General features: G+C 35.8%; 1 protein-coding gene across 2 annotated transcripts in view; it reads left to right on the forward strand.

The window, feature by feature from the left end:
- The window catches only part of DPP10 (dipeptidyl peptidase like 10), a 685,879-nt gene extending 672,714 nt beyond the window's left edge, over positions 1 to 13,165 (forward strand). For both annotated transcript variants that reach the window (XM_060775698.2, XM_067473093.1), the window contains exons 21-26: positions 467 to 521; positions 3,626 to 3,725; positions 4,324 to 4,382; positions 4,479 to 4,551; positions 8,194 to 8,267; positions 11,681 to 13,165. In XM_060775698.2, coding sequence (XP_060631681.2) covers positions 467 to 521; positions 3,626 to 3,725; positions 4,324 to 4,382; positions 4,479 to 4,551; positions 8,194 to 8,267; positions 11,681 to 11,818 — 499 coding nt within the window. In that variant the 3' untranslated portion in view covers positions 11,819 to 13,165. The remainder of the gene's footprint in view (positions 1 to 466; positions 522 to 3,625; positions 3,726 to 4,323; positions 4,383 to 4,478; positions 4,552 to 8,193; positions 8,268 to 11,680) is intronic.
- Positions 13,166 to 14,360: the final 1,195 nt, after the last annotated feature.

Raw genomic sequence — 14,360 nt, forward strand, 5'->3', positions numbered from 1 at the left:
GTCGCAAGTTTGAATCCGGGGAGAGGTGGATGAGCTCCCTCTATCAGCTCCAGCTCCTCATGTGGGGACATGAGAGAAGCCTCCCACAAGGATAATAAAAACATCAAATCATCCAGGCGTCCCCTGGGCAACGTCCTTACAGACGGCCAATTCTCTCACAATAGGAGCGACTTGCAGTTTCTCAGGTCGCTCCTGACACGACAAAACAAAACATTTCTGTAAAGATTTAGCTTTATGTTTAATCCATCCAGAAGCATTGTTGCTTACTTTTTTGTGTACGATAAATCATAATTTTGAATATTGTAAGCATCTTGCAGGCACTATTATTGGGTTCAAGAAGGCATTTGCAAGTCTAGAGTAGAATGATATAATATTTATTTAACACTCTGTGTTGTAGATATCACAGTATGATATCCTTCACACAAGAAACATGGCTTTTCATAATATTTTACTGTCCCTATTTCAGGTACTTGCTGAAACAGCCATTCATTGACTCTAACAGGCTGAGCATATTTGGAAAGGTAAAACTCCATATTTAATAATATGTTGCAATGTGCTCCTATTCACAGCAGGTGTGTGTATGTGTGTGTGTGTACACTAGGAAATTTACCCAATGTTTTCCAGGTTGATTTGGATCATTTCATTTATGATTTGTAGCATACAAAATTGTTTCATGCCAAATTCCATGTAAAATGCACCAAAACCAGTGATTTTCCTGAAGAGAACCAAATTTTGTCACTTGTCCCAAACTTGTTGCAGGAAATGTTCCAGATGTCAGCCTGAGCCTGAATAACAGGTTTGGTTGAAATCCTTTCATAAATACGTATTCTAGAGCAAAAAAATCTAACACATCTTCAAAAATAACCCAATGTAATCGACATTTCATTTCCGGTACTTTACCATTGTTTCAGTCCAATTGTATAATAATATTCCAAGTTTGTGACTCAGTGAGTCAACAACATGAATATCTATGGAATGCCATAGCCAAAAAGACTTCAGTGTGTGTGTTTGTGTTAATATCCAGCTCCTAAGAAAGTCGCTTGCAAGGTTGATTGTTATTTGATATTTGCGTGAGACTAATTATCTAAGTTTATTTCAGGCCTAGATTTGCAAAAACACCCCTGTTTCATTGGTAACTTATAACAGTAGAAGGAATATGAGAATATTCCAACAGTTTTCTAAACCATTGATCAGTTTCCTTCTGGTTACATTATCAAGAATTAGGATTGCAGTGGTTTCATGTAGATATTTGCTTTAAGCAGCTGGTAAGGGAGAGTTGTCATGAACCTGTGGACTTTATATGGAAGTTTCCTGAAAAGCTTGTTTGTTTGTTTGTTTGTTTCCTGATTGTTGTCACATTTATATTAAAAGCCTCGACTGGAAATTTGGAGTGAGGTGTCATCAGTATGCCCATGGCACCTGACTCTCATGTTTCATCCATTCAGGTGAACAATTTTCAGTGCAGAACCAATGCTCAGAATTAGTTGTATACGAAAATATTAGGAAGAACTTCCTGACTGTGAGAGCCGTTCAGCAGTGGAACTCTCTGCCCCGGAGTGTGGTGGAGGCTCCTTCTTTGGAAGCTTTTAAGCAGAGGCTGGATGGCCATTTGTCAGGGGTGATTTGAATGCAATATTCCTGCTTCTTTGCAGGGGGTTGGACTGGATGGCCCATGAGGTCTCTTCCAACTCTTTGATTCTATGAAAAGCTTGAATTTGAAAGAATTGGTGTATTGTATTTTGTGTATTCGTTTGGCTAGTTCAAATGAAGTTGGTTTGCTTAAAAATGTAAACCAAATGAAATTCTCTTCCATCCTTTTTTTCTAATCTGATTGCTTGCTTTCTGACCTTTTTGTGACCATTTGAAAAGATTCAAGGATGCTTACATGGGAATGCTGTCTTGAAAAAAAAAATAACAAGAGGCTAAACTGTAATGACCTACTTTCAATATAAATTATTTATTACAGCGTAAATATATTTTCCCCAAACCTGGTTTTTTTTGTGCTAAAAAGTATTCATTTCTGTACCATGGACATAGATAAAGCACACCAAAAGTTTATTCTATGAGGGTTCAAAGATCGTTATGCAAATTATAGTTTCTGTTTTGCACCAGAATAATAACTGAAGGGAAACGTATTATCCTACTACAAAATAATAGCTTTTTCTGTCTCTGGGTGGGAGCAGAGAAATTTTAGCCTTTTTGTGAAAAACCTATTGTTGGTCATACAAGTTTTAAATTAGGGTTGCTAGACCTTGAACTTTATTTCTTAGAAGTGTAGAATCAATCTGCAAGCATTGTGTATTGACTCTTATATTCAACTGGAAGAAAGGAAAACAATCACAAAGCTGGAGAGAAGTGTGTTTTTAATGAGCTTATTTTACCAGTTTTTTTGATAGGACATATTTTATATAAAATTACCTTCAGGTAAGGTATATATGAATCATAAATTAATTTTGTGTTTAAACTTGTTTCCCATCTCCAAAAACCTCATTATTTCCATATATAGATATGGACAATATGGATACCTGATTAAAAATCAGATATCCAAAATGCTTTTGGTCCCAGGCATTTTGGATAAAGGATATTCAGCCAGTATCATTTTTGATAGCAGCCATATGTCTCCTACAACATCTAGATTTCCAATTATTATTATTGAGTTATGATGTTGTGAGTCCAACATAAGCTATTCAACCCCACTTCTTCAGAAGCTGAATTTTTGTTCCAACCATAAAATAATCAAAATTCACCCCAAGCCCATTCTTCATCTGTGGAAAGTAAGAGGAGCAATAGAGATGTGTCCAGCTGTTTTCCTGGATGCACAGTACTAAGGTCATCTGAAGGACTTATAGAGGTCCCTGAAGATATCTGTCACACTATACCTAGTTAAAGGAAACTACTTGGACATATTGCTGTTGCTCACATTGCTTTCCATTTATATGGAAAATAGCTGCTGCAATAGTAGAAAATATTGAGTTTTCCATCGGGAGGCTTATGATCGTTACATGCCAGAGATATGTTGCAGGGTCTTGGTTTTAGTTTTGACCACAGAAATATATAGAAGGTTTTTTTTCTTTTAAAGACTTTATTCCTACAAGCGTAATATGACAGGAGTCATATGTTAGTGGCAGGCATGACCAAATCCAGTGATAGGATTGGGACTCAACACTTACCTTTTTCCCCTGCCAATCTGTTTACTTCTATCACTTTTGCTTTTTTTCCTTACTCAACCAGAGACCTAAGCTGATCATTTCCAAAGAACTTTGGAAATAGGCTGAAAGCTCCAGGAAGCCAAAAGAGCAACTCTGAGATAAATGTAAAACATTCACAGCTTTAGCAGAGCTAGTGCAATTAATGCGTTATACCCCAAACATATCACATTGCTGGAAAGGGACAGAAAAAAATGTGTTGACTGTCATGTACTATTTTCAGTGTACGCACTGAATATTATTACACTATATATCAGCTCAAAGTTGTCCTAGGCATTCTTGATTCTTTCATAATTGTTGCTTTATAGTTCACAGAATGTGAGAGAGCTACAGAAATAAATGTAAATGCTGTGGAACAAAAGGCGATTTCATTAAGGCGATAATGGTTACATTTTAATTCACATTAGGTTGTTTTGTAGGGCTATGGAGGATACATTGCATCAATGATCCTAAAGGCAAATGAAAGGCTTTTCAAATGTGGGGCTGTGATTGCACCAATTACAGACATGAGATTGTATGGTAAGTGTTTTGTATTATTAAAGCTGTTCACTGAATACAAGTAGCTCTGTTTTTTTCTCTTGTGAGATAGTTGAGGGGTTACAAAAAGTGTGAAGACAAATAGTTTGCAAGGATCAGAACTCTGTTGAGTCAAACTGCTTTGCAACAAACCACACATATGTATCATATAATAAGATATGTAGAACCCCAGTGTGAACAGAAGTCGTAGGGGACATCTACAGTGAACATTTAATGCAGTCTCAAAATGGTATTAAAGATAGTGGTTTTGCTGTGTAGATGATTACGTAGGAAATACTGAGATCAGTTTTAGTCCCAGATGGTGATGGCATAAACCAAAGAACACTGCATTTAATGGTCAGTGGAGATGGGCCCTTAGTTCCTGACTTTGGATCACGATGTGTCCAATTGAAAGTAGAGGTTGATTCCATGTTAATATGTCAATAGAGCTTTCAGTTCCATATTGGAGTTGGGTCTCAGCAATTGTAGATTGCGTAACTTCTAGTTACATATGATTAGGTCCATAAAGGTTAATATATCTAACCACCTCCTCAAATGTACTTTAAAGTAAATAATATTTTCTTCTCCTCCTCATACATAGCATCAGCTTTTTCAGAAAGATACCTAGGAATTCCAGCTAAGGAAGAACATGCTTATCAGGTGAGCAAGATGCATTAGGGATCCTTATTGGGACCAAAGGGATGTGGAGTTTAAATCAGTCATAGTTATATATGATATGTGTGCTTCCTTCTAAAGGCTTCAAGTGTGCTGCACAATATTCATGGCTTTAAGGAAGAAAATTTGTTAATCATCCATGGGACAGCCGATAGTGAGTATTTACACAAAAGCAATTCAGTTTGCAGTTGCAGATTGTCACACAAAGAAGTTCAGTGAAATTGTGTATGTGTGCTGGGATGTGTGTATTTTATAATACTGAGATTTATCTGTCCCCTAGAGACCTGCTTGTCACAATCAATTGATGGTTTTGGATCTGAGCAGATGACATTTCTCTTAGTTGTAGTGCTTTGCAGCTGTTCATATCAATTTGTTTAAAGCTTATAAAACACCATGCCAACGTGTATTAATAACTGAATGCATAAATATTTAAACGTCTAAATTATTCCCAGTTTTCTACTGGCAAAATCTAAATGTCAGCATAAGAAGGTTTTGAGAGCCACCACGGCATAGTAGTTTGTATGTTGGGCTGGGACACTGGGAAACCAGGAAATATCTGTGGAAATACACTGGGTGAGCTTGGGAAAGTCACATTTTCTCAAGCCCCATCTATATTTCCATACAAAATTATATAAGACTCCTTACACAGAGATATATAAAATACACATTGAACTGGATTATATGGCAGTTTGAACTCAGACAATCCAATTCAAATCAGATATTGTGGATTTACTGCCTTGATATTCTGGGTTATATGGCTGTGTGGAAGGGCCCTGAGTCTACACTGCCACATAATCCAGTTCAAAGCAAATATATCTGGATTTTATATGGCAGTGTAGATAGGGCCCCAGTCTCAGATGAAAACAAGGATTACCCCATTCCAGTAGATTCCTCAAAGAAAACCTCATGATAGGTTTTCCTTTGGGTCACCATAAATCATAAATCACTTAATGGCTCACAATAATAACAACAAAATATAAGACCTCTGTGCTTTAATGACTTCTCATTAACAATGTGTGAAGTACCCTTCACTCCACAGGGCTTTCTTTCCTGGCAGACTACGTGGGCTTCCATCTGCATTGCAAATATTTTATTAACCCTCCTCAATCATGTAATTCTTTTCCTTTCCCCCTTTCTGTTTTCTTTCTTCTGCACAGCAATTGCAGTCATATCCGTACCACTTCTGCCATCCTGCATGCCTAATGGATGTCTATTTTAGCTTAGATTTATAGTGGAGTGGCACTTTCATACTGACACACAGTTAGAAATCCTGCTGAGAATATGTAAACAAACACAAAACCATCATGGATTTTCTCAATATCCATTCTTTGGACCTGGATATCTCTCTTAAATGCAGAAAAATATCCTTGCCTAGGAATAAAACACAACAAAGATCTGTAAGCCAAGTTCTAGTTTTTAATAAACATGGAAAGAAAGGATTCTTCATGTTCATACATTCATGATATTACACCAGTGAAGCCAAGAAATACATCTTTCAGCATTATTGTATTTATAACTGTTGTTACTGGTGTGTGGTTGTGTTCTGAGCTCCGAGTGCAAACCTGAAGCTGCTGTTCAGGCATCATGCACATTGAAAATATGCACAATAATAATTGCATTAGTGTGTGACTGAATCTAACATACATGGATGCAAAAAATATTTTCCTATAAAAGATAAGGGCTAACTCTGAATTAGAAAAGAAGCAGAAACATCATCTCAATTTTACATGGCTATCTCCCATGGCCTGCTTTAGGTATTACCATGTTCTTCATCTAATAACCCATGCTTTATAGCCCCACCTCTTTCCCCCATTTCCTTGCCCCTCCAACTTTGAGGAGGATATAATCACTTCTTAAACCATTATTTCTTTATATGGCCAAATGTGTAAACTTGACTTTTCAAAGGATATTGTCCAAGCACAGAAATTAAAACACATTGAACCTGGGACACAAAGAGAAGAGACAAGGGAATGCCTTAGTAGCTGTAGCAATATTATTTCTTTCCAGTCTCTCCCATGTATGAAGGCAGGGAACAACTTATCAAAATGCAACATATACCATCAGTTGAAATGCATAACACAGAAACCAGTGAAAATCTAAATCTATCAGTACCTGTTAATATAAACAGTACAAAACACTTCATGATTTAAGATCTGTAATTTAAAATATTCTGACTAAAATCCTGGGGATTGAATAGGACTTTTCTACTAAGGTCTGGTCCTTACTTTCTGCTTTTTACCCCAGGTAAAACATGTCAAATATATTCCCTTAACACAGGCAACTTTTTAAAAAATCCCAGACTAGTTTCTGTTTCAATTAGTGTTCCTATGATTCCCTGGGGGAAAAAAATAGGCAAACATAAATATTTCAGCTTCAGCTGATAGTTTTACTTTTTAAGGGTCACATCAATTTGCTGACTTTATAATAAAAATTCTAGGCACAATGGTAAATGCGTCATAGTGTTTGGCTCAGTAGGGTCACTTCCAAACGATAAGTCCTTTTATTCTAATTTTGCATAGTACAGGAAATATTGTCAATTGAACAAACAAGAAAATTACTGCAATTTCACCAAATGGCTTATATTAGGAGGCTGTTTTTGGCAAACAGTTTCCTAAAAATAATCCATAAACGAAGGACTCGACAAATCAGATTTCTACGTTAAAAGTTGTAATACAGCAAATATTAAAGAGTGTATATTTCCCAATGAAAGATTTTGGTATGGTAGCACAGCTTTGTGCAGCTTTTCCTTTTCTATGCTAGCATAAAGAATGGAAGTGGATGCTAAAGGTGGAATGACAACCTCATCCTGTCCTATACACGATGTTTCAGCTGAGGTTTAATAGCATTTTGAAAGGACATGGGAGCAAATGATAAGAAAAGTGGAGGATTTAGTATCTGTAAGAGGAAGGGGGGGGGGGGTTCAGTTCAATAACAAGATTTCAAAACCAGCCAGCATTTCTCTTAAATTCAGAAAAACATCCTCGCCTAGATTCCAGCACTATATGTTTCAATGTGCTTTAAATTATTACAAATACCATAGTAAAGACCGTCTAGAGAACATTGATATGAAGATGAATAGTCATTGATAAATCCCACTGTTTCAAAGGGACTACTCTAGTTGAGAGCAGCAAAAGGATTCAAGTCAATGTATCTGTTTATATTGAAGTGCATTAGGGAATGCATTAGCACATTTTTTGCAACTTAGAAGTGACATCAGCCTGTAGACCACACTTTTGCATCCATAATTTCTTCCATATTCAGAATCTTTCACACATTTCTGCAATCCTAGGGGAAAAAAAAAACATTATCCTTCATTTTGCAGCTTGGCTCCTTCTACACTGCCCTATATCCCAGAATCTGATCCCAGATTATCTGTTTATCCCAGATTATATGGCAGTGGAGAGTCATATAAGCCAGTTCAGAGCAGATAGCCTGGGATATAAAGCCAGTGAAGAGGGGGCCTATGAAAGACAATCTTGGGTTGCAATAATATTCATGCTTGCCTGTAAGAACGTTCTATTGTACTAAGGATTTACAGGCATGAAGCAGCATGTAAATTATTTAAAGTTCAGATGAGATCTGAACTTTAAATAAAGTGGGAAAGAGGCCACTTTCATTCCCTCATTCCCACTCTGTTATAAGTGTTCTCTTGTAAGAAATATGTTTTTGGACAAAGTAGGAAAAGATATTTATGCATATCCCTGTTGTTTAACAAAGATGGGAGACAGCTAATCTTAAGGGTCTGATTCTCATTAATAATGCCTTTGACTAACACTCTGATGTTGTTATCCCATAGCTAAAGTCCATTTCCAACACTCAGCAGAATTAATTAAACATCTAATAAAAGCTGGAGTGAATTACACTATGCAGGTATGTAATACTTCAGAGACTTACTGCATATTTCAACATATTTAATTTTAACCCATTTTAAAAGATAAGTTATACTCTTCTCTTCCCTTACAGGTGTTTGAAAGATATTACAAATTGTTATTTATATACAATATATATTTGAATATCTTGAGTAATAAATCTTTGTAACCTATAGCTGGCAAACACATTGATACTAATATAATCTATTGATTAAGCAATATCATATATATATATATATATAATATATATATATATTAGGCCTGGGTAACAATGGAAAAATTTGTTTCTAAAATTGATTCGTTTTTGGGGGGTTTTTGCGTTTCGATTTTTAAAAGAATTCTGAAATTTTTCTTTTAAAAAGTTCGATATTTATGAAATTTCGTAAATTACAAAACAATACGAAACAATTACGAAACAATTACGAATCGATTCGTTAATGGCGGACGCGACCGCGCAATACGCTAAAAAACCTCCAAATGGGACAGGGGGAACTTCTGAAGCTTCCCTCTCCCTCTGTTGTTGACTGTTGGTGTGATATTTATAATTTTTTTCACTGATTAAACAAACAACAACTATAAAACTTGCCCCAGACATGCGGAAATAATAACGAAACGATTTCAAAACGATAACAAAACGAATACAAAACGAATCCGAAACAATTATGAAAGGAATTTAAAAATTCGTTTCATTTTTAAGTTGCTCCTGAATGGTTCGTTATCGCTTCGTTATAAAAAAAATAACGAATTTTTAACAAATTACGAAATTACGAAACGAAACCGCCCAGCCCTAATATATATATATATATATATATGTTCAAAATGTATCATGTTCCCTCTCCAAAGAAGTAAACTGAACCAAAGGAGTATGTCTGTTGAGTAAATATTTCTCAGTGGAATTTAGAGAGAGAAACCTCCATTCTCCACTTCAGCACCTTATGTACCCCAAACACCTGATAAATTGGGCTGGGACACCTTCTGGGGTTGGATTCTAGCCAATTTGGAATATTGTACAGGAATTGCAGAGGAGAAGACAGTTCTATCAAATTCACACTGCAGTGCCAATACAATACAGAATGTAGGACAGTAGAAACTTTCAGAATAATATTATGAAAATACTTCTTATTTCTTCATCAAGTTTTTTTTTTTTAAAAAAACAACAATGTGGCATTATACATTTTAAGCTCCTTGAGGATTAGACAGACAGCAATCACTTCACGTGTGGAAAATTGAGATATAGACATTTAAGACTAAACACCTGGAGTAATATAGTTTTTGCTTCTGTGCTTTCTGCTAAGCGTCTGCATCTGTGTGATATACCTTCAACAAGTGAAGAAGGCAGGCTTTCAGTACCTAACTGCCAAGAAGAGAGCTTTCTTAAAATTAGCAGCTGTATTTTATTTCTATTTTATTGATGATTATAGATTACTTCAGTTGTTCCTTCAGTCTCATATTTGGTTACAGATCTAATGAATACATAAATGATTTATTTATAAAGCAGAAGAATTAGAAAAAAATATATAAAAATCATTTCCCCCCATTCTTGTTGATCTAGATGAAGCTAGTTTGTCTGTGTTATCTTCCCATCATTATACTAATAATGATCACTTCCTCATGTGGAAAATTTGGATATAGTCATTTAAGACTAAACACCTCCAGTGTTTTGGCCTACAACTCCCAGAAATCCCAGCCATTGCCAGCTGTTAGGATTGCTGGGAATTGAAGGCCAAAACATCTGGAGACCCACAGGTTGAGAACCACTGCATTAAATAAATAAGATCCCAGAAATGAGTTAACACTTCTTGAATAGTGGAGTTAATTATTTCACCAAACCTACATGTCTGTTTTAAAGTTAATTCTTGTCTAATTAAACATATGAAGCAGACATATTTGTTTGTGGAATAAAAAGAGTAAAATTCGGAGAAACAGATAATACAAATGAGATTGTGATACCCACAAGAACTGAGTGATTCCGGCCATGAAAGCCTTCGACAATACAGAGATTGTGATACATTGTGAGATACTGCTGAATCGGAGACCATTATAAGATGGAGAGGACTTGCCTATAAGAGAGAGAGAGAGAGAGAGATCAGGAATGTACTCTGAAGAACACCCAACACCAGTTGCATATATACCAATCCTTTAAAGAAAATATTGATGAGACATTTCAATTTTAATAAGGAGCTTTAGCTATTGCATTAAGAATCATATTTTGTCTTTCTTATCAAGTCTCAGAACACAAAAAAATGCAATGCAACTGAAGGTCATATCGAACCCTTGGAAATACTAGAAGAGGAGGGAGAGGAGTTTGCCTCCACCTTCAAAAGAGAGAATTCTAGTTCCGGTTGGAACTATCGGGAAGGGGGCGGAGCCAGGCTCTCAGCTCTGGCCGACCCCCTTCCTCATTCTGAAGCTGATCGTCGACCCATCACTCCCGCCCATTAAACAGTATATTTGGTTGCCATTAGGGGGCCGGGTAGGAATTTTTTCCCTCTTCTGTTCTAGGAGGGTTTTTTGCCTACCCTATACTGTTGCAGGGCAAATTGGGATGGTGTGGTGTTAAATAGGTGGTCATGATAATCAGTTAGGGAAAACAAAAAATTGGTATACGCCCCAGGCACCCCATTCAGGGGTGAAGGCCATTAATTAAAACACTCACCTAAGATTCAATTTGATGTGGGGAGGGGAATTATAATGGCCTAGAAATAAAGAAAATATGGTTTCAGATACACTGAGAGAGACTTCTCTGACCCATTTCCTTCAGAGGTTGCCTAGATTGGGTGTCCAGGGGACCTGGGTGTTTTGCCCTAACTAGCCGAGGGGTAGGCCGGACAGGGAGGCTACCTCGGCTTTGCCACCAAGTTCAAGATCCGTAGATTGAGATCCAGTCAAAGTTAAACAGGTAACAATAAATAAAAGTTGCCATATTTCGGGGGTTGGCAGGCAAATACTAGATATACAAATACAGACATATGGCATAACGTAATCGATTGTTTCCTATAAAAACAAGTCTACTTCCATATATATGTATGTATAAGTATATATGTATATATAAGTAATTTTAGATCAGTATTCTGATCATGCTGGATACCACGTTGTTCTAAGGTCTTGCATTGTTTCCATCAATATTTGATACAAACTATTTCCTTTAAACCATCTTGAAAATGTGAATGGGAAAGGCAATTTTAAATAAAATGTGAGAAAATACTTCTAGCGCTTAGGTTTTAGTGAATGCTATGAATTGCTCGTTTAAAATATCAAGAAAATGGATTTTGTTTTGCATTTTATGAGCCTTTGGTGAGGCTGAATATCATCTAATACGTTCATTTAGTATTGATGCAGAAACATTTTAAACAAATCCTAGAGACACATATCACCTGATTTTTAAAGTCTTATTTCTTTCTACTTTTCTTCTAGATCTACCCAGATGAAGGTCATTATATCACATCGGAGAAGAGTAAATACCACCTTTATAGCACAATTCTGAGCTTCTTTAGTGCTTGTTTAAAAGAAGAAGCACCCATTGTATTACAGGAACCAGAAGAAGATGAATAAGAAGGCTTATTTGTATAGAACTGTGGAGACTTTCAGTGAGGCTCACGAAAAGCTGCATAAAAGTGACTATGTGAGAGCAGTTTCTATGGAAGCCCAAGGGCAGCTAAAGGATATACCAGTGGGACAGAACATTTTGTGATGTTGGGCTAACATACTGGTATTTGAATACAAAAGTCCAAATGTATTACCAGGGGACAACACCTATATACCTTTGTGGAAGGCCAAAGGTTGGATGCAATTTTCTGGAAGAAATTAATTTTGCATAAGAGTAGGGTTAGTGCATGTTGATTCTGTTAAGATTCACTGTTTGTTCTGTACGTAGTTACTCTGTTTTTATTTAAAATGCATATAATTTCTCAATTTCAGCATAATACACAGTTGCCATAGGTATTAAGGACACTAATGTTTCAAAAGGACGGCTGCAGGCTAACACTCAATTGTATTTTTACAATAAGTGCATTTTTCACTGTGCAGCATCTCAGTATTAAGGAAATGGCATTTTGTTTCTGTTTTCATGGGGAAAACATTATCTAGATCAGAAACCATTTCTAAATATTGGTTTGATCCCCCCCCCCCCCTACAAAATTAAGGCATTCACTGTTTCTACTGTACCAACTATAAATGAATAAGCGGGATTTTGGTAGTATACCCTTGGACTTTATGTATATACACAAGACTCCTTCCACACAGAAATGCTTGTGCGCTTGAACAGATTTTTCAAGCCATAATTACAGCTATGTTTAAAGCAGTATCAGCAACTAAAATCATTCCCCGGTTAAGAGTTGTATCTTTTTATTTACTTAGAAATGTTTGGGTTGTGTTTTTTCGTATTGTTTATAGTAGTCAATAGTTTGCTGGTTACACTCTAATTTTAGAATATGCTTCTTTGTCACATGTAAATTAGATACATGAATATTAAATTATAGTTTCAGATAAAGAAATTTTATTAACATTGTAATGCCACTGAGTAATGCTTTGATGAAATCTTTCATGAAGGTGGTTCTTGCCTTTCTCCCCTTCCAGATGGGTTGAGGCCCAAATCTGGACTTAAGTGGACACACAGCACAGAAATCTATTGTTTTTTTTCTTTGGTATTTCACAACTATCTATCAAGTTTAGTGCAGGAAGGAATGAAAATCAGACAAATAATAAAAAAAAATGATTTTCCCCTTTGAAATTTGTTTCTAAGGAAGATTTTGGTGTAAATGACTAGACTCCAGAAGTGGCCAAGAAGTGATACTATGAACTGAGTAATGGAATAAACATTGGCTATCAGAAGATTACCTTCCATAGAAGACTCAAGCAATGTTGGATATAAACCAAGTGCAGACCAATGCTGCCTATGCATCTCTGTGTGATATGTAGTAATTGCTTTATTCGTTCCCAAGTGTTTTTATTAATATCTTCCATTGTGAATTACATTTTGGTTTTCGGCCTCTAGCACTGAGCAAATTTCAAACTGAATTAAGTGAAAATGTTTTATTAATAACAACAAAAATACTTACAGAACAAAGGTTAGGCTGACAGGAGGCTTTTAAGTCCCACTTATTTTAATTTCCTTAATTTGTTTTTACAACCATTAGTGGAACATAGTTAAAATGCATACTGCTAAAATGGTTACTCTTTTGTCCATGATTTTCTTCTTGACTAATTTGTTCTGCAACAACCGGAAGTTACTAAGAGGCATGCATGTTATTTTAAAACCATACAACCTTCATAGAAAACTTTTCAAGTTTTCTTTTAACCCATGAAAATGTTATTGAATATCGCTTGGGAATCACAGGATTAAAAACACAGATATTTATAAAATGGTTTTTTAAACCAATGGAAACAGATAGTCACTCTAATATAGATTATATTAAATGTGAAATACAACTATAATAATTATAATGGCATAATTATTAAACATGATGATACTTTTGTCTGGGCTCATCCACTATCTGCCTGAAAAGTCCCGATGAAATGTGTTCTCATAACTGAACACATATACTCCTCTAAACCTCCATATTTAACAAGTGATAGTTGTCCAAACATGCACATATCACCTTGACAGATCGGTTCTGTAAACAAGGACAGAAACGATTTTCGGTGACAATTCTCAGTGTGTATCCATAGATCATTCTTGGATTTATGAGGCCATTTACTATGCAGAATTATGGAGATACATAAATAAGTAAATCAAATTTTGTTAAATGGAAATTAACCAAAGGTAAGTGAATATAGGATTGCATCATTCTCCTTTGTACTGCTAAACATACTGAAGCCTCAATCTTGCTGTTATTCCTTACCAGAGTAGACCCATTAAATCAATTAGATTTTCCTTGTTGTAGACTTACAATTCAACATAGAATTCAACATAGAATTCAACATAGAATTCAACATAGAATTCAACATGTCTATTCTAGTTGGGAGTAACCAGTGAGATTCCAAGCTTACTGTATAAGCCTATACATAGCTACTCAGAACAGTACACCATATTGATGTTCCATAGTGCTTAGTCTCACGTTCAGTGGGTATTTAAATACTTTACTAGAGTAGCCCA

Source organism: Anolis sagrei, chromosome 1 (genome assembly GCF_037176765.1).
Source record: "Anolis sagrei isolate rAnoSag1 chromosome 1, rAnoSag1.mat, whole genome shotgun sequence".
Lineage (NCBI taxonomy): Eukaryota > Metazoa > Chordata > Lepidosauria > Squamata > Dactyloidae > Anolis > Anolis sagrei.